General features: G+C 33.6%; 1 protein-coding gene across 1 annotated transcript; it reads right to left on the bottom strand.

The window, feature by feature from the left end:
* Positions 1 to 10101: 10101 nt before the first annotated feature.
* Positions 10102 to 13650, bottom strand: LOC147277821 (glycolipid transfer protein 3-like). Its single transcript, XM_086255019.1, has 6 exons — positions 13416 to 13650; positions 13225 to 13280; positions 12277 to 12407; positions 10972 to 11107; positions 10477 to 10620; positions 10102 to 10185 (listed from the first exon to the last, which is right to left on the bottom strand). The coding sequence occupies exons 1-6, from the start codon at positions 13648 to 13650 to the stop codon at positions 10150 to 10152; spliced, it is 738 nt and encodes a 245-aa protein (XP_086111145.1). The 3' UTR covers positions 10102 to 10149.
* Positions 13651 to 24908: the final 11258 nt, after the last annotated feature.

The following is a 24908-nucleotide window of genomic DNA, read 5'->3' as shown; positions in this document are numbered from 1 at the left end:
ATTTGGTCGAATTGGCAAACACCCTGATAACAAGCAAAGAAATATGTCGAGGCCACTTAAATATCTAAATTAGACGAACAAGTCAATATTCTTTGAGTTGGAATACTAGTCAAAGTTAAAAATCAGACACAATCTTGATGTAATGCATATTGAGAAGAATGTGTGTGAAAGCTTGGTAGAGACAATTTTGGGCATCGAGGGAAAATCAAAGGATATAATCAAAGCCCCACAAGGTTTGCAAGAAATGGGCATATAGAGACATTTGTGGTTAGAGAATAAGGGTGACAAAAGTCAAAAGAAGCATCCATTCTTTACAATGAAGCCCGGGGGTAAGAAAGAATTCTTAAAGTTTCATGCATCTGTCAAATTTTCAGATGGATACTCGGAAAATATATCATGAAATGTGAAAATCAACTCGGCCAAAATATCGGGACTGAAGAGTCACGATTGTCATGTGTTATTACAACGACTTATCCCGGTCGGTATTAGGAGGTTTTTGCCTAAAAAAGGTAGTTGAACCAATTATTCATTTGTCGAATTTCTTTCAGAAAATATGCACCAAGTCAACGGTGTGTGTCGGATGTAGAGATGTTGAAGAATGAGATTGTGTACATCATGTGCAAGTTCGAACAAATTTTTTCACCGGCCTTTTTTGATATAATGATTCAATTGCTGATACATTTGCCGTATGAAGCAACTCTTGTTGGCCCAGTTAATTATCGATAGATATACCCAATAGAAAGGTAATAGTTCATAAACCCTTTTGTTAATATTCTTCAAGTTTAGCTTGATGTTCTTCTTAGTTTTTAATTAAAAAAATTTGTCTCACTATGTACTTCTTTGTTGCAGAATGCTAGTTACGTACAAAAGGTACGTCCGGAACAGAGCACAGCCCGAAAGCTTTATAGTGGAGGAATACATTGCCAATGAATTCCTCACTTATTGTGCAATGAATCTCCGTAATGTTGAGACGTCATTCAATCGGCCCGAACGCAACGACAACGATGTTGATAGAAATGACACTTTCTGTATTTTCTCAACTCGCACGACATTTTGGCGCCCATACATGTGAGGTCTCCAAAGCTGACATGAAGGTAATTCATTGGCTCATTCTTAATAATTGCGACGAAGTTGCATCGTTGCTCGAAGAACATAAGGAGCTGATGAAAAGCAACTATCCTTCGAAGGTAGAGGAAAATCACAAAGAATTGTTTTCGGAAAGGCACATGTAAGTGATTAATGTACATGTTTATTAGTATGAATGATTGTTTGTAATCGTTTTGGTAATATCTATAATTACATTGTTCTTTAACAGATGTAAAAGTTGAAAGATAATCATTCGCCCTTGTACAACAAGAAGTTAATGGCTTTGGCAACAGGCGTTCTTAAGGTTGAAACATACTCCAGATGTATTGTGAATGAAGTTAAGTTTTTTGTTGCGAAACGAGATGATAATTTGACCACTCAAAATAGTGCGTAGGGTTTGTGTGCCGAGGAACTGCGACACTACCACGATGGATTTCTACGGCAAACTGACGAGTATACATCAAATATTGTATAAAGAACGCTATGAAGTTGTGTTATTTAAGTGTGATTGGTTTAATACAGACTCGACAAATATTAAATGCGATTATGACTTAATATCTGTGAACACAAACACTCGGTGGTATGAGGATGATCCCTATATTCTTGCTGCCATGGCGACACCAGTATTTTATTTGGATGATCTTAAGGCGGGTGAGGTTTGGAAAGTAGCTCAAAAGATTCATCTTCGAAATATATAGGATATTTCTGAAAAGGAAAATCAGGATGACGAGGCCTACTAAGAGGATTCCTCTTCGAACATACCTAATCCATGTGTTGCTCGCAACAATGATGATATCATATACCAAGTCGAGATTCATGACGTTCCTCCTATTGAGATTCATGACGTTCCTCTTATTGAGATTGATGCCGTAACAATTGATCTCGGGCTTCTTGTGTGAATTGATGTTGATAATTTCATCGATGATGATAATGATGGCAACGATGGTGATGGTATCGATGAAAATGATCAAGTGGTGTATACAAGTAGCTCAAACAGCGAAGAAATTAGTATTTCTAGTTAATTCAGATTAGTAAGTCATTACTTTGATTTGTTATTTATATCTTTTAAGTTCATATATTTAAATGGTACGTAATTAATATATTTCTAACTAATATAAATATTTATTGAACTGTGCAAATGCGTCCCGGTATGATAATGAGGGCACGAGGAATTATGTCTATGCAGTCTGTCCAGGACCAGTCCGAGGTCACCTAGGTCCAACCAGAGGTCACCTTGGACCCCATGCTACTGTCAATGCCCAACTCGAGTACCGGGTCAGCTCCTGTGGCACAGAGGGCTCGTCGATCCCATAGCAGACGTGGTCAAGTTGATGATGCAACCAACTCATCTTCGTTGCAACTCGGACAGGGTAAGAGAAATGTTCATACCGATTGTGTTTAGATTCAACTGTACTTAGATGTTCTAAGATTAAAGTGATTATAATCGTTATATTTGCTTTTGTAGGTACCAAAGTGACAAGGGGGCCATGTAGAGGGTTGAAATTGTCAAAAATCACGCGTACGACGAAGACGAGAATTACCATTCTGTGCTTGGAAGGGGAACGATGACCGGCCGACCCGGAGACCCATAGTATGTTTGTGCACGACGTTGGGGCGTTTATTCATGATTACTGCCGCATGCTTATCGCCAAATGGAAAAATGTTGATCCCGCCCATAAGGAGAGAATCAGGACCTTAATCTCAGTGAGTATAGTTCGATTAATACAAAATGATGAATTTGATTAACCCTAACAACATAATATTTATTCTTTTTAGGTAAACTTTAACGTGTGGGAGGATGTCAACACAACAAAGTATTTGGATGATATATGCAAGAGTAAGTTCAAGGAGTGGAAGCACAAGCTGCACTTGTACTACAAGAGGATGGGCGTCGCCAGCTAAGCCATTGGTTAAACCCCCTGAGGAGTTGGCAGATCGGCTTAAGCAGTGGCAGAATATGTGCACGGAGTTCGAGTCTCCTACGTTTTTGGTACGTTATATCATTTTAAGACTTCAAAATATTTTTTTTTTTGTTATTCCATTCCTTTGTTGTATATGCACTAATACATTTACAATTTGTCTCTTATTTAATAGAAGAAGTCGACCGCCAATGTGAAAAACTGAAAGTGCCGACAAGGATTGAACATCATATATGTTTAATTTTTGACAACATTATTTTTTTGTTCAGGCGGGTTCGCAATTCTGGAGATCGACACCTATGAAGATGTCTATTGCAATCATGGCGGCAGTGATGCAGCTAGGGCGATGCACGTTAATTTTTTATCTTTTAATTTTTTTCACAATTTTTTTATATTTATATTTAATTTCTTAATTTCTAACTTGTTTATCCTGTTTTGAAGGCTAAGATGCTGGTCAAGAGGGTGAGGTGTTTGGATGAAGAGGCCAGCTAGCTCCCTCCTGACACTCTGTTGGAGTCGATCCAACCTGATCCCTATGCTGACCTTCGTATTCTAATGGACACATTCGGTGTTAGGCCCGGTAGGAAGATACGCGGCATGAGATATGAGATGATTCGTGACGTCAGTACCTCATCGTCTTCTTCTCAGTCATTTCCAGCCGTCGTTGTAAGACCTTAGAATTTACCGTATTTTAATTTTTCGGTTTGTTTAAATAGAATTTGGTTTAATTCTTAGAGTTGACTAATTTTTTTGAAGTCCAAGTGTCTATCGTTAGACCTTGGTGGTGTAGAGCTCGTTTTTCTGAGAATAAAGACATTTGGTTCGTCGAAATCAAAGTTCGGACAAAGGAATTACGGATTTTCAAAGTTGGATAATTGTTTTAGATTATTATTTGATTTTTCAAAATTTTATTTGGAGAAGTTTGATTTTTCACAAAAATTCTGGAAATCAAAATAGTGTTTTAAGGCCATAGTAAATTAGTATTTAGCCTCATGAGTCCAAAGAAATTTTTGGGAGATTTTTCGGAGCTCGGATGTATTTTTGGTGAATTTTTGAAGTTGGAGAAAATAGAAAAAAATTGGAAAAGAGAAATAAAATACATGTCGGCGCTGACTGGGACTGCCAGCGCCTCGTGGCGCGCACTGGTTGGCTGGATGCGTTGACGAAGTGCCTAGCGGGCGACTGCACGGAAGCAGCATAGTCTGCGTTGCACTAGATCTCATGTGCTTGATCTAATCTGTGTCGTCCGCCTTCATTAAAACCTCTCGATCGTGGCCGTCCATTGAAAAATCGGTAGAAGAAAAAAGAGAAGGAACTGGACCAGTTTCGCCAAGCCGGGTCGCTCGCCCATTTCCTCTCACAGTTTTCTACCCGCTCGCCGATTCGTGGGGTTTTTTGACCCGGTTCACCTCCAGCACCTCTATTTCACATGTTTTAGCTGATTTGTGAGTGGGAACTTGTCCAACATTAAAGAAATAAGAGAACCTTTCACTCCTATGCACAAGCCTATAAATAGAGGACCACCCCCTCATTCCTCTTCACACCTGAAGTTTCGTGACACTTCCAAAGCTTTCTTGAGACAAACCACTAGTTGAGAGTCTTTTAAGTTTAAAATATTTGTTTGGGTTATTTTCTTGGGTGCCCTTAAGGATTTTGCACCTAGGAATATCTACAAATAATTTTGGCAAATTTTGAGGAAACTCTGTCAAATTTTCTGCTCGCCTTGGTAAAGTCTTTGGGTAAGACTCTTGAGCTCGGTTAAGTTATTTTATTTTGAGGTTAATTACTTATTAGGCTTTAATTTTTGTTTTAGCAATTCTATTTGTGGAGATTAAGCTAAAGAGATTTACAATCTGGTATTTAATCTCTACTTTCTCTTTAAGGTTTTATGTATGATTAATTAGTTAAGTTGGTTTTATTAAATTAATTAATCATGTCCAAATTAGATTTAATTACATAATTAGTTGTTTAAAGTTGGATTAATTATAATCAATTAATTATATAAATCAAATTGGATTATAGAATTGCTATTACTAAAATGAATTAATTTTATTAAGAAGCATGCAAAGAAAGTTTAAATTATGAGAGGAGGATTTTTTCATAATTTTTCTGAGAGAAAAATTGTTATTTTGAGGCTATAGAAAACTAGTACTAATTGATACGAGTCCAGAGGATTTTTTGGAGAATTATTTGGAGTCCCGAGCTATTTTTTGTGAATTGTCGAAGTTGGAGAAATGGGAAAATAGGAAAAGAAAAAAAAAAGTGCTGACTAGGACTGACAGCACACACATGGTGTGAGACCTTGTATTTTTCAAAGATTTATTTTAAATATTTTGATCATTTTGGGAATTTATTGGGAAAATTAAAAGGGTTTTGGTTTAATTTTTAATTTTTGTTTTAAATTAGGATTGACCCGAAAGTTGACTTTTAAAGTTAGTAGGCTTTTGATTTTGACTTTGGGTTTGTTGGGAAGGTCTCGAATCCACGAGTTCATAGACACGAAGCACGAGTAAATCGGAGTTAAGGTTTGAGTTTTACGGACGTTCAAAGTAAGGGGCATTTTTTTGTAATTTCGCGTGGAGGGGTTTTAAAACGCACAATTTTGTTTTTATCTCCCTCTCTCTCCTCTCTCACGCATTCTCTCATTCTCTCTCTCTCTCTCTCTCTCTCTCTCTCTCTCTCTCTCTCTCTCTCTCCCTCGATTCTCTCTCTTCTCACTCCTTTTCCAATCACTCACTCTCTCTCTTCGACTTCTCGGCCCTCCGGCGACGGATTTCGACAAGACCAGCGGAAATGGAGTCGTCTTCTCCTTCTTTCGCTGCCCATGTAAGCTGATCACCTAGGAAGTGGCGACGACGGCGTGCGAACTCGAGTAGACCCGATTGCCTCCGGCGGTGACTCGACTTTTCCTCTCGTCGAGCCGAGCAGGGTGGTGTGCTCCGATCGTCCACCTGATGTCCCACGATGGCAGATCGAAGCCTAAACAGTCGCAGCTGCTCCGAAGATTTTCTGGCTTTTCCGGCAACTTTTGGCCGTCGACCTAGGTATAAAAGTTGATCATCTCGACGTCTTCTTCATGCCTATGCATTTTGTTTAGGCGGATTTTGAGTTCGGAATTTTGTGCAGGTTGACCACCTCGGACCACCGCGGGTCCCACTGTGTGTGGTCGTGCCGATGACTCCAATTATTGGTTTTTGGCCTCTGTCTAGTCACCCAAAGCTTGTGGGTACACGGGCTCGGGAAATTTTATTCTCGATGCCGTCATGCTGCCAGATTTGATATCCAAGTAAAGGTGCCAAGAAGGGCATTTCGGTCTTTTCACGTGGTTTCATAGTGAGTGAAATTAGATAGTTTGATTGTTTGCTTGATTGCTCGTATGCATTGTTTGCTAGGATTTGGTAAAGTTTAGGCTTGAATCATGAAGGTGAAAATGATGGTGATTATGCTTTGAGGTTATTAATTAAGATGTGAATGATTGAGGTTGAGGTTAATAGTTAACGATTAAGCAATTGATTTGCCAGAATAATTATTATTATTATTAGTGGAATTTGATGTGAATACGAGGAATTATGATTATCTTGATACTTGAATCATTGGTGAATGAAATATTATGTGATTGGATAATTATTATTTATGTTTTGATGTTATTATGAATTATTATTGAGTATGAAAATTGAGGAATTATTGAGGATAATTTGTTAGGTCTTTTCACTCATACGAGCTATAGTGAGCTTATCGGGTTGTTTGTTTGAATGACTCAGTGTACCATGGATATAGTGTAATGGTTGATGTTTTGCAGGTTAAGCAGGCTGAGGAGGCAGTGAGACCCATATTGATTTGTGTAATTGTTTTATATAGTGATTTTACATAAATGTTTTTGGGCTCACACTCTGATTTATTAAATGTATTTATTTATTATGTTAAGTGCATGGCTCATTCTTTGAAAAGGGGTTTAGATGACAAGGTTTCCGTGTGTTTATGGGACCGAGATTCGGGGCGTTACACATGGCATGCTGACGAGGCGCCCAATAAGCGCTAATGCGTGCAGCTGCACGAACCTAGCATGAGTCGCGTCACACTGGAACACTCGATCACGTTTTAATCATGACCGTTCAGCCTCATTAAACCTATTCAATCTCGATTGTATGTTCCTTTGGATGATCGGGTCACTCTAGTCAGGTCTCTTTGACCTGCGTGTTGACCTAACCTAGTTCTCCCACTAACCTGCCGGATCTACCTATTTTCTCTCACAAACTATCCGTTTCTTCAACCCAGTTTCCCTTCTACACTCGATTCGGTTTCTACACTAGTGTTAGTGTGTTTTAGTGAATTTTGTCCCATATTACAACTTCTTCCTACCCTCTTGTGCCTACAAATAAGACCTTTGTACCTCATTTTCAATTGCACCACCAAGTGAAGTTAGAGTTACTCACTCCTTAGTTCTTTGGGAGTCTCTCTAAGAAGAGATACCAAAATGGAATAAAATTATCATAGTTTAAAAAGTTTTCTTTGGAGAGCTTGCATGCTTAGATTAATTAAGTAGGATTCATTTATTAATTAAGCATGCATAGTTTTATTTTGGAAATTTAATTGCTTAATTTATTTGGTTAATTAAGCATGCTTAAGTTGTAGCCTTAATTTTAAGATTTAATCTAATGGTAATAACATACTAGGTTTAGCAAGTCTTATTGTAGAGATTAAGTTGGATTTAAGCTATTATTCAAGCTTGATTAATTAGCGGAATATTTTGAAAAAATACTAATTAAGTTAACTACTTGGATAGTACTTAGGTTTGATTTATTCTAACCTAAATTAATTTTTGGAATTGTTTTGAATTAAAGCAACTAGTCAAGTGGTTTGATTTTAAAATAAAACTTGAAACTTAGAAACCCTAAAGAGTAAAGTTTGATCCACTTAGGACTAGAGTCTTTAGGGATGTGTGACCTAAAAGGATATGTCATAACAAGATTGTGTTAAACTTAACTTTTGACTAAGTTGTCGTACTGTCGGACACTAGGAACACTAGGAATACTAGTTACCGAATGATTTCTTTGTGACGTGACAAGAGGACAATAGATTTGAGACAGATGGGGATGCATAGGCTATGTAAGAGAATATGTGAAGAACATTGGATTCTAGGTAGGTGGATTTATCCTATATTCCTGACTATAGATTTTGTGTGTGTTTGTGTTTTTAGATTATTATGACATGCTATGATTATTATGTTTATTGTGATGGGTTGAGAGTTGAGGTAACGCTGTACGTGACCTTGGGTTTAAGACCCTAAACCTTCTAGAAGAATTTATCAGTACATTATGTGTAGCTTAGCCAAGTCAATACATATGCTTGTGCGAAACGAGGACCCATGATTGATCAAGTGGCAGTGATACGGTATCTTAATCACGAATTCCTATCCATAACACTCTCACTATGGATGCTATTTATTTTAATAGCTGACCGTAGTTGTACTATTGTGTATCGACCATCAGGTATGAATGATTTGTTATGAAGTTGTATGTTTATAATCATATTGCTATACAGCCGAGTCAAAAATATTTTGAAAGGATTTCAAAGGAAAAGTTTGAAGAACTTATTTTGATGATTTAAGGATCCAACAAGAGAAGACGAAAATGATTTATTTGATATTATGGATGACTGGTTACGGAGGGACCGTTTCGTTTTTGTAGGTTGGTCTGGCCTATTGCTCTTTCCTTGTGCCTATTTCGCTTTAGGGGGTTGGTTCACAGGTACAACCTTTGTAACTTCATGGTATACTCATGGATTAGCAAGTTCCTATTTGGAAGGTTGTAACTTCTTAACCGCCGCGGTTTCCACCCCTGCTAATAGCTTAGCACACTCTTTGTTGTTACTATGGGGTCCTGAAGCACAAGGAGATTTTACTCGTTGGTGTCAATTAGGCGGTCTATGGACTGTTGTTTATTATGTCCCTAAGTGCTTTGATCTTGATTATTGATGGACTTATACTTAGATGCTATGCAAATAATAAGAGAAAACAAAGACTGTAAAACACACACAAGATTTGTTATCGAGGTTCGGCTAACTTTGGCTACGTCCCCGTGTGATCTTTAGAAAATCACAGCTGCACTATGAAGATATATTAGAAAGAGATTACAAGAACCTATTGAAAACCCTAACTAATCCCCAAAACCCGAGCTTCCCTTCTCTCTATCACTCTTGGCCTTTCTTTGTTTCTGTCCCTTATATATACTCTGAAGCAATTCCAGCAAGCCTATTTATATATATATATATATAAGTTGCTGATTACATTCCTTAACTTATTAGGATAGCCTAAACCTTCTAGAATAGGGAAAGGAACTTTCTTTCCTAAATCTAACCTTAAATCAACTAGGAATACTAAAGAGAACTATTTCCTAAAGCTACTAGGAAATACTTGTGCACATTTTTCTCTAGTTTCCTAAACTAATTAGGAATCCTAAAACCAACTAGGACTTCAACGAGCCAAACACAACATGGACTTGATTTCCACTATGATTTACACTGAAAAATGTTTTGTGGTTTTCAAATTAGCTAGAGTCTCCTGAGGGAAAACTATGATTGTATGTGATATTTACTCCCTACATTTGTTTTTTTTTTATTTATTGAATGTTTTATAGGTATGGAAAATGGTGAAGAGACGAATTTGAACGAAAGTCGAACAGAGTATCATCGTTGGACTTGTCAACTTCCTGGATTTAATTGATGATGTCATTTAATTGTTTTCTTGCATCAAGCATGGTTTGAATGATTTTCTTCCATTGTTTAGATGGTTTGAGCTATTTACTTTGATTTTATGTTTGCCTTGAAATTGAGCGGGTCCTCTTTATGGGTTCCACCTCACTGTGAAAGAACGCCCATAATACATGGCCATGTAAGACTTTCTCCAGAGTTGGAGGTCAATTCCTTCCTGTATACATTGGTAGCTGAGACATTAAATGGGATATGAAGACAACTTTCCTTGTATCATAACAAACCAAATAAACTTTTTTTTTTTTTTGGCCATTAACAAACCAGATAAACTTAATTTGTCTCTATATATATATATATATTTATACAAATATATAGGAACATGAAACTGTGTGACTCATAGCTGTACATAAATTCTGCTTTCGTTGTGTATGTCTACTCAATTAGACTTTAACTTGTCCAATTTATACAATCTCTGCAAAATTAAATGTAACGAAACATAAATATTATAACACAAGAAATAGAATCCCCCTCAATTTATACCTTTGGTGCTTATATTGTACTTATGTCCAAAACATTATACTTTTAAAATTAGAGTTAAACGTTTTGAATTTAAGGTTTATATTAAGAAACAAAGTAAAACAAAAGTAGTTTTGGACATAAGTATAATATTAGCACAGAAAATATAAGCAGATCGATAATGTAAAGTGAATAAAAAAATCAGACAAAATTATATATCTAGCAAAGGTTAACTTGAATATTTTACCAGAACGGAGTGAATCTGTTCGAGATAAGGCACAAGTAATGAAACCAAGGTCTCCATTTCCACTTTGAAGTTGTCATAGTTTTCATCTTTTGCCATGAGGCTACTAATGAATGTTTCATTGTCAGGCACCAGCATTAGGGCTACCTACAGAAAGCACTATATTTGTTAGTCCAAGAAGATAATTAATTTGAAGATTCTGAACTTGGTACCTATAAAATTGCATCTCCTTGCTGGATTTTTAATTCAATATCCCAAAAAAAGAAAAAAGAGAAAGGGGTTTTTTTTTTTTTCACCTTTGGTCCTTGATTTTTGACTTGTGTCTGAACTCAGTATCAGAGTTCTAATTTATCACAATTAATCTCTAAATTAATTAGTTTAAAATATCCGTTTAAAATTGTTTGTAATGAGTATATATTTTGTCTATATTTATAATTCACAATTCTAAAGGGCTCATAAAAAAAATAAAAAAGCCAAAAGAAGGGAAAGACGTAATACTTTGGAAGCAGCTGATGAAATCCATCTATGCCATGGCTTCAAAGTGATGTTATAAGATTCTTCCACTGCCTGCTTCATGTTCTGCCCAGGATTTCTTGCTAAATTTTGCAATAATGCCACAGTAAATTCCAGAGATCTGGGTATGCACAACAAACCAATTTTTTTAATACAAAAAAAAATGAACAATATTCTTATACAACATAAAAAGACAATTTTGATGGCATATGTAACGACCAACTCAATAAAAGTTGGGTGTGTTTGTGTTTACTTATTGGATCACTGAATATATTACTTGTAACTTTGTAAAAATACAATTAATATATTAATATTAATTGTACGAATCCAACTCTTGGTGACGCAACTTAAGGGGGAGTATAAGAAAAATTTGTGTACGCAAATAGTATTTTGGGGAGTGCAAATAGCATTTTTCAAATCAAACGTTGAAAGATCGAAAGTAGTAAAGAATTGGCCGTGTACTACAAAGTACAAACAAAGAAAAAAGCGTGTTGCATGACACTCTGTACGTCGTTGGATTTGTCATCTAAGCCATAAACTAAATCAAGTGTATATATAGGCCTTCCAATGAGGAATCTACTCACATGGGCTCACATGAATCGTTTTGTATTTATTTAAACTGTTCATTTTTTATATCTTCATTGATAAATTATCATTATAAAAAATTAATCAAATTGAAAACCATTTATCTATCTAAATTTAATCAAACAGATGAACGGTTTCATTGAAAATATTTGGTAAAGTCTCTTAAGTTTTTACTATATATAATCATTCTCTTATCTTTATATTTATATTCAGATATTGCTTCGGATGAATTTACAGTCAATTGGCTAATATAAATTGTGTCTCATAAATCAAGCAACGCTCATTCATTATTTACATTTAGATTTTGACTCTTATTTTTGAACTATCATACAAAACTTGATAATTAAAATTTAAAATCTAAACTTTAAATAGTGAGTATACACTCTTTTAACTTATGAATGATAGAAAATGTTGAACTTTTAGATTCTTATTACTAGAGACAAGGCCGTTTCGATTGACAATTATTTGATTACCACATTTTTAAATTTTTTATCCAAAAATAAATTAACATGATAGGTAATAAATGGGGATGGTGATGGGCAGGTTCGAGCTCAGGATTTCTTCTAACCACAAGTAGATTTGGAATATTGAGGGTTAATTAGTTTTGTTGTTGATTGTAAGGCTAGCTTTCATATCTTAGTCAAGGACAAAGAAAATACAACATATATATGTTTAATTAATTACCTGGCGAGCTAAGCAAATTACCTGGTGAGCCAAACAAAGGCTCTACTACAACTAGTAACATTTCTTGCCATGCCTTCCTTCGCCTCTTTTTTCAATATCTCAACCATATCCGAATATGTTGAAGGATCAGATTCATATTTCGTTTCCAATCTCTGCACAAAACACACATATATAGTAACTACAATAAAAGCCATTAAAGGGTGAGCAATAAAAATCATTAATCACTTCATTATTAATACCTTGTCAATTATTTATGCATATATAGGTGGAGCAACTAATATTACTTATTGGAAACATCATGGGGTTGTCTTTGCCACAATGAAGTGTCAAACAGAGAGAGGTAGAGGTGGACTTGAAATAAGTTTTCACATTTGGTATTATATATAATAATACAAGCATCTTGGTATATATATTCCAACGTGAAGATCCTAGAAGCAACAAAATCAACATACAATGTAATTATATAATGTGTCCGATTATAATTGCGCATTTAAATATATTAAACATGAGTTCTTCTCTCATGAGCACCCAATTATTCGTGAGGACCAAATTCCGATTTGGATATTATATGATAATACATGATATTTATAGCATACGAAAACGTTTTCATGCATGCATAAGATGGACACCATGTATCGCCGTATAAGGATATTCTCATATATAATGGACATTATGTATGACCATAGAATATTCGAGTATGGACCAAGTCTCACAATCTAGGTGCTTATATGAGAATTTCCGTATTAAACATAAATAATCACAAATATAAACATGATTTCACTTTCCCGGCCAAAAAAGAAAAATATGATTTCACTTTATTATGATTTATAATTTGACAATATAATATGCCTTATAACTGCACATTTAAACATGATCTACCTTTACTGTGAATTACAGTCCAATAATTAATATAATATATCAGATTTTTTAACTAGAAAAATTTCCATCTATGCTTAATTTTGTTCTTACCTGAATATTCTGATGAATATCTTGTCTTAGAACAGCCATTGTTGGTCCTATTTTATCTGCAATAAGAAGAGGAGGGAAAGAAAGAGAGCAACTGTAAGGTTTAAGGTATTCTGATTGTGTGCGCGTGTGTGTGTGTGTGTGTGACTACGTGTGAGAGAGAGAGAGAGAGAGAGAGAGAGAGAGAGAGAGACCAAGAACTTGAAGAAGCAACAAGCTGCAGAGAGAAAGAAAAGGCCTAGTGGGAATATGGGGAGTCTCATGATTGATAAAGGCAGCAGCAGCAGTAGCATCATGATTATCATCACCACCATGTTGATGTTCGGCTTGGACCATCACTACACCTTTAATTTTGACCATCACTGACAGTTCTTCAATGGCAGACCTAATCTCTGATTTCTTCTCCATTATAATCAGCTTCCTTTTCATTCTTATATGGTGTATAGCCACAGGTTGTTCTTTTTCTTGTTGCTGGCTATACAATTACTGCAAGGTTCACCCTTGAATGGAAAGAGAGAGCTAATTACTTTGTTTGCATCAGTGACTGCCTATCTTCTAGGCCATTGTGCACTTAATATATATATATATATATATATATATATATATATATAGTCTTGATGGGAGCATGGCAGCTGGCCTTGATCCTCTCATCCATACATTATAATTAATTTTTTTGGTTCCAGATGTTTTTAATATGAATTGTTTCTCTTACACATTGATGGTGACCTTAGTTTTGACCTGTGGTTTTTAAATAACCTTTTATTCTTGGCATAACCTTGTAGTTATCACCTATCCTCTCTCTATTAACCAATCTCTTGCCCTCTTGGCATAATATGTAATGTGTATTTGGGGGAGGCATAGACAGAGTTTTAAATTAGTTGGTATCATTATCTTTACAAGTTTATTATGAGTAGGAATATCCCTACGCTCGAACTTATGTGTTTTCCCTTTTTATCCTTAGCAATTGATGACATGCATTCTTCTCTTATGACTACTTTTGCTTTTTTGAGGGCCCTGTTATAGATAAGACTCTCTCTCTCTCTCTCTTCTTGACATGTTCTGCTCCCCACAATATTACATTATAGATTTTATAGATTAGGAAAAGGGCCGGGGTTTTTTTTTTAACAAAAACCCAGATCTAGACCCCAGTATACCACCCGGCCCGGTTGCAAAAAATCGGTACCAAGCCGGTCCTGGCGCAGGGACGACGCGATAGTCGACGGCCGGCCTACCCTCTCTCTCTCTCTCTCTCTCTCTCTCTCTCTCTCTCTCTCTCTCTCCCCTCTCTACCTCTGCCTTGCCGAGGCTGAAGCCGAGATCGATAGCGGCAGAGGAGGTTGCCGAGGTCAGGGACGACGAAGGTTGCGGGATGTACTCCAACTCTTTTCGGATTCTCTCTCTATCTGATGTTCTGATGTTGTGGAGATGAGAAGGAAATGAAAGATGAGTGGAGAATATGGCTTTGGTTTCTTTAATGGCTACACCGACCAAGCTTCGTCCCAATCAATTGAGAAAGCCAAGTTAAATATGCTTTGGTTGAAATACTAGGAAAAAAGTAAAAAAGCTTGGTCCAATCAATTGAGAAAGCCAAGTTAAATATGCTTTGGTTGAAATACTTGAAAAAAGGAACATAGGTGTTGAAAAAAGGAACATAGGTGACGACAGGTTGATTTTCGGCTTGGAGTGTAATGCTGGCTTTCGGCAATTAATTATTAATTGTTACTGTTTAGTAACAATCATAACAATGATTGTTATTGTAGGCCAATAATTATTTAAATTGTAAAAATATTATATTATTGTCACTGTTTGACAGTAATAATTATTGTTGATGTGAGACAGTAACTATTTAAATTGTAAAAATACTCTATTAATTAATTGTCATTGTTTGGCAGTAGCAATCATTGCCGGCGGCATGGCCGGACAGTGCAACAGTGACAATTTGCTTAGTTTAAAAAAAAATCTATAAAAAAAAACATAGCGGGAACTTTATTTGTATAAAGTGGACCTATGTATTATTCCAACATTTTAGGTGAGTTTTTTTTTTTTTTTTTTTTGTGCAAAGGACTCTAAAATAAACTTTTTAGTAATTTACCTAAATAGAAAGAAACAAGTCCAAATTGCTAGTTAATGCCAAAAATTCTTTATGTTTTGTTATTTTTTCCAACGATTTGACATTAATTAAAAATTCTTAAATTGGATAGTAACCTATCCCTTATTTTTTGCAATATTTAGGTCAAATTGTTGGAAAAAAATAACAAAACATAAAGAAAATTAATCATCCAAGTAAATAGTTATTAAGTTTAGAACGTTCTAATACCAATAAGGGAAGATTGTCAAATTGCAACTAATGTACGTTGTGGTTAAGTTCCCCAATTTGTAGCCTACTGTTTATGCATGATTTTTTCATATTTATTTTAGAGTGTATAATCGACAATAAAGTGTTGTAACGTGATTTCACCAAATAGATGTACTCAGAAAAATTATGCAACCGCGAACAAACCTTCGGGACGTTAGAGAGTTTTGGTGTGGTGCCTGTCTAAGCCTCTTTGACGGGGTCAAGTCCGTAAACAAGCAAATCACCAATTCAAATAGTGGGTTTAAAGATCTAGATTTCACATACCTTTAAATGACCTTGGAGCATAGCTTTTATAAAGGATTGGAGAATTCCCTTCGCCTTAGGACTGTAAGCTTGTTTAGCTTGTAGTCCATGGGGAGGACTCCTTGTTGAGTGTATATACTTCTTTCCCGTAAATCCCATCTTGTTAAGGACTCACGACACCACCTAAGCTTTTTTGAGTACTCTATCCCAATTTGGAGAAGGAGAATGGTTCTTTACCCCATTGGATGTTCTAACCCGTCTAGACCTCCTTATGAGGCTAGCTAGGGTTCATCATAATTTCCACCTCTCATGCGCCCAGGGGGTTATCACTATTAGAAATTGTATTCAGTGAATAATTTCAGTTGTATTCCAATTGTACATGGAGATTTGTTAGTTTCTAGGATTCTGAATTGGCTTTTCATTGTCAAAATCATTATATTTATTTTTTAATTATTCACTCACAAGCTCTAGGCAAGAATTAAGGTTAAGATCACTTGTGTTGAAGAAATCAAGAATGAAATTGCAATGCAAAAAGATCTAAGGTATAATGCACTTTATACATTTCACGAAAAAACAGTTTGGTGTCTATTTGACTAGTCACTCACTGATCATAAGAACAATTTTCTTCACATGTGTACTGCACTTGCAGTTTTATCACTTGAATAATTGTTGACAGTTCAGCAGCCCATTTCGTGACTTGGCTCTTCAAGACCATTCAAATTAAAGCTCATTTCTCTTTCTTTAAACAAGCATGTGCACTGCACATGAACTGGTTGTTCACTGATTCAGTCTGTACAGGTCATGGGTTTCTTTATTTTCAGCAAAGTCTTCACGCCTCTCACACACACTCTTCGACACTATTCATCTTATTCTCCTTTATGAATTTTGCAAAATAAGGAATTTATTGATTACAGATCTACATTCTTATCTACAGCTGTGCTAGGATTCCTTTATAAGACAAAAAGAATATGTCTTCATTTGTCTCTTGTGAACAGCTACTGTTCAGCTTCCATGTGGCACGGGTAGACAGTGGGTGTGCGTCGTGAATATTTGGGCTTTTTTGGTTTGGTCTTGAAGTAGTGACGTGAATTTTATCTAGGCATTCTTGCTGCGTAAGTGCTTGGTGTTTTGTGTGTGTGCTCATCTTTTCAAGTAAGAAAATGCTTTTGATTTTCACAAACTAAAACAATTTTCTTAACTTGTTTTTCACCCCTTAAAATCTGAATGTGTTTGAGTGTGTTCTAAAGCTTTTCACAAATTCATAAACACTATCATTTAGATTTTAGATATAGGATTCTCCATTAGCCTTTTCATGTCTTTTGCTTGAGAAGGCTGATTTTTAAAGAATCCAAATCTGCATTTCATGATCATACATTGAAGAATCTGCTGTGCTTGGTATGAATTTGTGTCATGGGTTGATGAGCTTGGAGTTTGAGCTACCTTCTTCATGATTGACTGATTGCCTTGCTTTTGGAAGTTGCACAAAGGGATAAGAAGCTGCCACTTAGTTTAGGACTTAGTGATTGAGCTTGTGTGCTGTATGCTCCCTTTGTATTGAACCTCCTATATAGTGGATTGCCCGGTTTGCTGAAAAAGACCCCCAGTTTTTACCCTTTTTGGTTTTTCTGGGAGAACATCTTGTGTGTCTTCGTCTCCATTTTGTATTGTTATGTTTATTGTCTCACTCAACTTTTAAACACAAATCTGCATTGAATTTATATGCTTGATATTGTTATATGTCATATGGAACTGTTTAGTTAGTCATACACCACTGTAGTTGTGGATAACACTGGGATGCCTACTGTGAAGGGTCCTCTGAGTGTATGGGTTGTCAGTTGATCTGTTGATGTGTTTGATTTGTGTTGTTTACAAAAGTTGCATTTTGATTTACAAATGTCAATATGTGTCTTCAGATTTTTGTCTCTGTGTCTTCAGATATTTGTCTGTTTGATTAGTTCATGAGTCATGACATAAACAAAAATTGGGATCCGATTACTGACTGTGGTTTTAATCAAGTTGATTAGGTAAATAAATCACCTAATACAAACCTTCAAGATTTATACAATTACATGAGTAAGTTAAGATCCTATATTACAGCCTAGGATATTGCCTATATTACGAATAAGGAAACTAATTAGCTAGGATCGATCATGATACATGGAGAGATTTAATGTGGTTGACTTTGCTATCTTTAACACTCCCCCTCAAGTTGGAATGGATGTTGACAATTCCTAACTTGCCGAGTAAAGTCAAGAACTGTGAAGAACTCAAGGCTTTCATAAAAATGTCAGCTGGATGATCTGATGTAGATATGTGAGCTATTTGGATCATTCCTTCTTGAACCTTTTCACTTACTAAATGACAATCAATCTCTATGTGTTTCGTCCTTTCATGAAACACTGGATTTGATGCAATATGGATGGCTACTTGATTGTCACAATATAATTTGACTGCATGTGAATGCTTAATTCCCAAATCATGCAAAATGACGATCCGAACCGTTTATTCTTTAGGTCTCTATTTAAAAATCATTCTTGTAAAAAATTAGTCAAATCGGAAATCATTTATCTATCTAACTTTGCTCAAACAAATACACGAACCAAATAATTTTGACAAAACTGTCTATTTGTTTGATCAAAGTTAAATAGGCAAATGATTTCTGATTGAGCTAATTTTTTGTAATGATGATCTTCGGATTGTTGAAAAACTACATGAAGTGGGCTTATTCGCCTCATCCCACATTTAACACTAAATATGGAATCTCACACTTGAAGCTTCCTGTATTATATATATATATATATATTTTTATTTATTTATTTAATGGCGAGTGTATTTGGGTCATATTTTGGGAAGCTAAACGCAGGCAAACTTTCATCAACTGGGATGCCCTCTATAAACCCATTTCAATCAACATTTATTTCTTGTTTGAATTTTTCATCCATTTGATATCATATTCATAACTATACAAATTTGCATCAATGATCCAGTTGAAATTTGTTTATAATAAAATGATAATCATTTCGGTCATTAATTTTTTATGAATAATTTTTCATACGCTGAATATATTATCCAACCCTAAATATTCTATGTAGGGTTTATCAACGTGCATTACATACCCAATTAATTTTGAAAAATTACATCTTCAATCATAGGCAATAATATAAACTAGCTAGATGTAGCAAAAAATTGATGAATTTAATTTAGGACTCGTTTGACACTGTTTTTAGACTTTGACAAAAGCGCTTTTACTAATCAAAGTGTTTTTTGTAGCGTTTGGCATAAATAAATAAGAATGTTTTTGGGTTATAAAAGCGTTTTTAAGTGACTTTTTAAAAAGCAACTGACATGATTTTTCTCAGGAAGCACTTTTAAGTGCTTTTGCATAAAGCACTTAGAATTTTTATGAAAATTTGTATGTACTTCTGAGCAGAAGTACTTCCAGCAAAAATGCTATTAAATAAAAACACTTTTTAAGAAGTAGTGCCAAACAGACCACCAGACCACCAAATGTTATGCATGGCATATCATTAATATATGAATGGCTGCTTCAAGGTGTTGGGGGTAATGAATTGCTTCTTCGGTACATAAGCTAATTAATTTATGAACTGAACTCAGCTTTTGGTGTAATGAATTTCTTAAATAATGAATGGCAAAGTAGTTTGGCAAACTTAACTACTTTGCCATTAGAAAGATATGGAGCGAAGAAATTAATTTGAAAGTTATGTGAAGGAAGAAGCTTCTTAAATTATAAAAGCCATAAGGCATAGGTCATAAATATTAGCAAAGACTAATATCAATGTGTTGACATATATAGCAAACATTTTATTCTTTTCAATACAAAAAAAAAAAAAAATTATTCTTTTGCTTTTTTTGTTCTTTGAGAAGGTTGACATATATAAAATATCAATGTGATCAGCAGGTTTCTGCCTATATGCACTGTACCTGCCACACCTCTCCAAAATATATATTTACTAATTAATGTATGCATGAATTCATATAAAGTTTACATCCAAAGGAATATTAATACTCAGATGTTTATAATATATGCTTTAGTAAACCAATTTCTTTAATTTCCTTTCCTTTCCTTTCTTTTGGATGACAATTAATATTCGTTTCTGATCGAACAACCAATCCAATATTTAAGTTATAATAATATCATCATTGCCAGTAATGAAAGCGAAATATATATATAAAGATAAAGAGTAGTTCCAGAATATCAATTCGTATATATCTCAACTTTTTAATATCAAGTAATATGATATATGCTTTAGTAAACCAATTTATTTTCCTTTCATTTCCTTTCGTTTCTTTTGGGTGACAATAATATTCGTTTCTGAACAACCAATCCAATATTTAAGTTGTAATGTAGAATCTCATCAGTTAATGAAAGCGAAATCAATTTGTTCTTCCAAAATTGTCTAATAGTTAATTAAAATGTTATGTAATAGAGATTTTTCTTAAAAGAGATTAATTCGTAAAATAATCAAAAATCATATGCAGTTGAACCTGAGCCAACTTCTGTTTTGATAAAAAAATAAATATTAAAATTAAGAAAAAAAACCCCATAAGCAAAGTACAATTAGAATGTGTTCTCTAGCCAATCAACTTCGCGTGTAAGAAAAATAAATTTTAAAATTAAGAAAAAAACACACATAAACCACGTTCAATAAGAAATTGTTCATGAACCAAATTTTTGTCTAAAAAGACAATAAACAAAAATAAAAGAAGATAATATGGCACATATGATTTTTTTTTTTTTTTTTGAGGAAATACATATGTATTTTAAAGAACGTTCATCCCAAAAGAAATTTAGAAAATTAAGATCAAATACCAAATTCTAATAATTTTTTGGTATAACATGAAAATCATATAATATTTTAATTAAACTACTAAATGGCCCCTTTGATTTGAGCATTTTCCATTCGACATTTTTGTCTTTTTCCCACATATGATGGGTGTTAGTTAAAAGTTATAAGGTTTTGACAAAATTGCCCTTGAGGCTTTTATATTATCTTGAAAATTTGCTAATGCAGTTTCAACTTTACATTTAGTTGTGACTGTTCGACACTTACAACTTCAAATTTAGTTGTGACTGAAGGACAGTCACATTTAAGTTGTGAAACAATCACAGTTAAGTTGTGACTTAATTGATTTTTTTTTAGAGAAATTATACAACAATATAGTACAAATAGAGGTCAAAACAATACTTTTACTCAAAATAATACATAGTATAGTGGTGTGAGTTGTCTCTTTAAATTTACCAAGACAGTCACAGTTAAGTTGTGACTTGATTGATTTTTTTATTTAAATACAATATAGTATAAATTAATGTAATATTTGTGATGTAATATTATTTTTATTTTTTTATTGTAGTGGCATGTAGTGTAATATTTGTAAATTCTAATACCTTTTACTTTATTATTTTGTTTGACTTTTTAACTAGTACCTAATCTAAAATACTATTTAATTTTGGTACCTAAATTAAAAAGTTATTGAAATTTAGTAGGTACGTAAAATCAATGGACCTAAAGAAATTCACATTCTTTATATAATATCTATGTTGATCCATTTAAAAAATAGAAAATTAGGATTAAATACTAAATATCAATAGTTTTTTAGCAAAACAGCAAAACACTAATTTTTTTTTAGTTTAGGTACTAACCTAGAACAAGACATTTTGAATTAGGTTATAAATCAGTTTGCTATACAATTGTGACTGTTAAATAGTCACAGTTATGACGTACTATTTGAAAGTTATAAAAATTCAAAATTTATAAGAGTATAGTGCTTTTTATTTAAGCTTGGGAGATGAAGTCCTATAATCTAGAGACTAAACATTAAAGTTTAAGCCTTGCAAACAAACATTGAAAAAACAACAAATCAATAAAAAGTCTGCCTTTTTGGCTGTTTTAATGCAATGTTATTGTTTTATAAAAAAAAAACAATCACAGTTCGGTAAAACTATGTTTTTTAAAGGTGGTACTGAAATTAAAATTTAGTGTCTAAAATGAAATGATATAAATATTTTATTAGTTAAAACGAAATAACATTGAAATTTAATATCTAAAGTCAACGAATTAACCTTTTAAAAAGTAGATGAAAAATATCAATGTTAATCCACCTTCTTCACTCAATTTTTTTTTTTGTTTTGTTTTGTTTGATTAAGACCTTCTACACTCAACTTTCTGTCCATTTCCATTCACCATTCAAAAAAAACAAAAATAGTATAAGTACAACTTATTTGTCAGAAAATTGATAAACAAACAAATCGAAGATATACTAAAAAATTAACTAAAAAATTAATTAAAAAATTAATTTACATATATGTGACGCATGCATGAGCGCGCTGTGAAAGAGACTAGTATAATATAAAGATAAGACTAATTCTAGAGTACCAATTCTAATCCAAACTTCTTAATATCAAGCCATATAATTAACATGAGTTCTAAAATATAACAAAAGGTTCATTAATTTTAATTACTAAATTTCAATAATATTTTAGTTTGTATATCAAAATTAAATAGTATTTTAGATTAAGTATTAGTTGAAAAGTTAAATAAAATAATAGAATAAAAGGTATTAAATTCACAAATATTACATCACATGTCACTATAAAAAAAATAGATATATTATATCACAAATATTACATTAATTTACACTATATTATATTAATTTAAAAAGAAAAAAAAATTAATCCAGTCACAACTTAACTGTGATTGTCTTGGTAAATTGAAAGAGACAACTCACACCACTATACTATGTATTATTTTGAGTAAAAGTATTGTTTTGACCTCTATTTATACTATATTGTAGTATAATTTTTCTAAAAAAAATTCAATTAAGTCACAATTTAATTGTGATTGTCTCACAACTTAGATGTGACTGTCGTTGAATCACAACTAAATTTGAAGTTGTGAGTGTCGTACAGTCACAACTAAATGTGAAGTTGAGAATACATTAGCCAATTTTCAAGATAATATAAAAGTTTCAAGGATAATTTTGTCAAAACTTTATAAATTTTAACTAACACCCATCATATGTGGGCCAAAGGACAAAAATGTCAAATGGAAAAGGCTCAAATCAAATGGGCCAACATGTTTGTAACCTAATCTAAAAAATTAAATTTAAATTTGGTAGTTCAATTGAAATATTATATGGTTTTCATGCTATACCAAAAAATTATTAAGATTTGGTATTTAATCCTAATTTTCTATATAACAAAGCGTGAGAGGAAAAAATATTATCATTACAATATCTATATATTTAATTGATATTACAAATGGATTAAGTACAATAAGAATGCTTAAGCCTTAACTCACTCCTAACTCCTTAATGACAACTGTCACTTTGACTAAAAATCCTAGACATGTTACAATTGGTCCACTATCTCAAAGGTACTAGTTTATTGTAACAACATGAAATTAATATTGAAATATTTTCATATCAATTAGGATCTGAAAAATTGATATAATAATTAGTACACTAGTGCCTTTATTATTATTTTAAGGATAAAAGCAAGTTATGGAACTCCAGATTCTCATCAGTGTACTACCAAACAAACAAACGTAAATTATGTCATGTTCTGGTTAAACAGATGCAGCCAGATTTAATAATTAATTAAAGGCCCAAAAGTATTGTCTAGACAAAACTGCTCCAGGTTTAACCTGCGCAGGAGACCTACTACGCCGCCAATTTGTGGTTATCTGATCAACTACTCAAGACTTTCAAGTTATAACTTATAAGTAGTATAAACTAATTGTCTGGACTCTGGAGATTTCTCCGGGAAATATTGAGCTTTTTTTAAGTCTGAACGCGAGGGATTCCTTAGGGCACCAAAAGGTTTTCAAAGCAAGAGGGAAGCTTGTCACTATCTAAAGAACATTTTTAAACGTAAGCATGCTAGCTAGCTAATATGCTGCTTGTTGGCCATCTCTGTCATCTTTAACAAAAATATGTTACAAAATGGGAGAAAACAAAGATGACGAACAAAAAATCCAGATCTAAATTAAGTGTGTTTAAAGATGAATATATGAAAAATAGGTTGACAAAAACGTACAAAAATAGTCATAATTGTTAGTTTTGGAGGGGAGGGTTAAAAAAGTACATTTGACATTAACCTGGATTATGTAATGAAATTTTCCTCTAAAAAATAGAACACACACACATATATATATATATATATATATATATATCTGACTGCTAACCTACTATCACCATTGGACTGTTAATTAACTGGGAGAATTCATTTTGATCATATCTGCAAACAGTCAAATAAAAAATTGTGTATGATAAAATCATAAAACTAAAATTATGGTGATGGTAATTGAATGACTAAACAATTTATGATGATCATTTGACTGCTAACCAATCAGTGATGAGTTCACGTTCTGGGCTACTTGGGCATTAGCCCATGTGGAATTTTGTTTTTACTAAGTTGCTAAGGTTAGTTTCACACTTAAGTCCACCCCAAATATTGACCCCATCCCACTTATACCCAACTACCCAAATTCTTCACTAATCACTAGCATCCAAAACAAAAATTAGCCCTCTTCACTCTTCAGCTCTCTCTCTCCTCTGTCCCCTTCAGTCTTCGACACTTCTTCTCTTCAATGTCTAGGACCACATCTTCCAATCCAAGTATGAGTTCTGCAAATTTTTGGTGAAAAATCTCTACAACTCAACTCCAAGCTCCTAGATAGTGTTTGGCCCTCTCTTTTTTGTTCTTTTTTTTTTTAATTCTCAAATTTTAAAATTAGGGATTTAATTATTTTATATGATTAAATTAGGACTTAATTTTGATTAATGTATTAGTAAATTAGGATTTGATTATTTTGATTATTGTATAGTATTTGATTATTTTGATTATTGTATATAATATTTGCTTTTTTGGTCATCTGTTGAGTGCCTCACTTGTCTTAGCTGTTGAGATGTAGTGCCTTGCTGGGGTAAATTTTTTGTCTCTATAAATCTATAATACTGATGCATGTTTAATTGTTCTTTTGTTGTCTTTTGTTTTTATATGAATTTTATCTATGTATAAATATGCATTTTGAGAGGTAAGGCTCATTATGTCCCTCCACTAGGTATA

Source organism: Dryas octopetala, chromosome 8 (assembly GCF_963921425.1).
Source record: "Dryas octopetala chromosome 8, drDryOcto1.1, whole genome shotgun sequence".
In the NCBI taxonomy this organism is placed as follows: Eukaryota; Viridiplantae; Streptophyta; class Magnoliopsida; order Rosales; family Rosaceae; genus Dryas; species Dryas octopetala.
The sequence above is the reverse complement of the archived record's forward strand: the minus strand, read 5'-3'. Positions and strand labels throughout refer to the sequence as shown.

What these genes read in the sequence shown, in the direction of transcription:
- LOC147277821 (XM_086255019.1), bottom strand. Translation starts at nt 13,650, where the DNA reads ATGAAAAGGAAGCTGATTATAATGGAGAAGAAATCAGAGATTAGGTCT. An exon ending in GCCTTTGTTTGGCTCACCAG is followed by an intron (nt 11,108 to 12,276) that starts GTAATTTGCTTA and finishes GTGCATACCCAG; the next exon opens with ATCTCTGGAATTTACTGTGG. An exon ending in TTTCATCAGCTGCTTCCAAA is followed by an intron (nt 10,621 to 10,971) that starts GTATTACGTCTT and finishes TGCTTTCTGTAG; the next exon opens with GTAGCCCTAATGCTGGTGCC.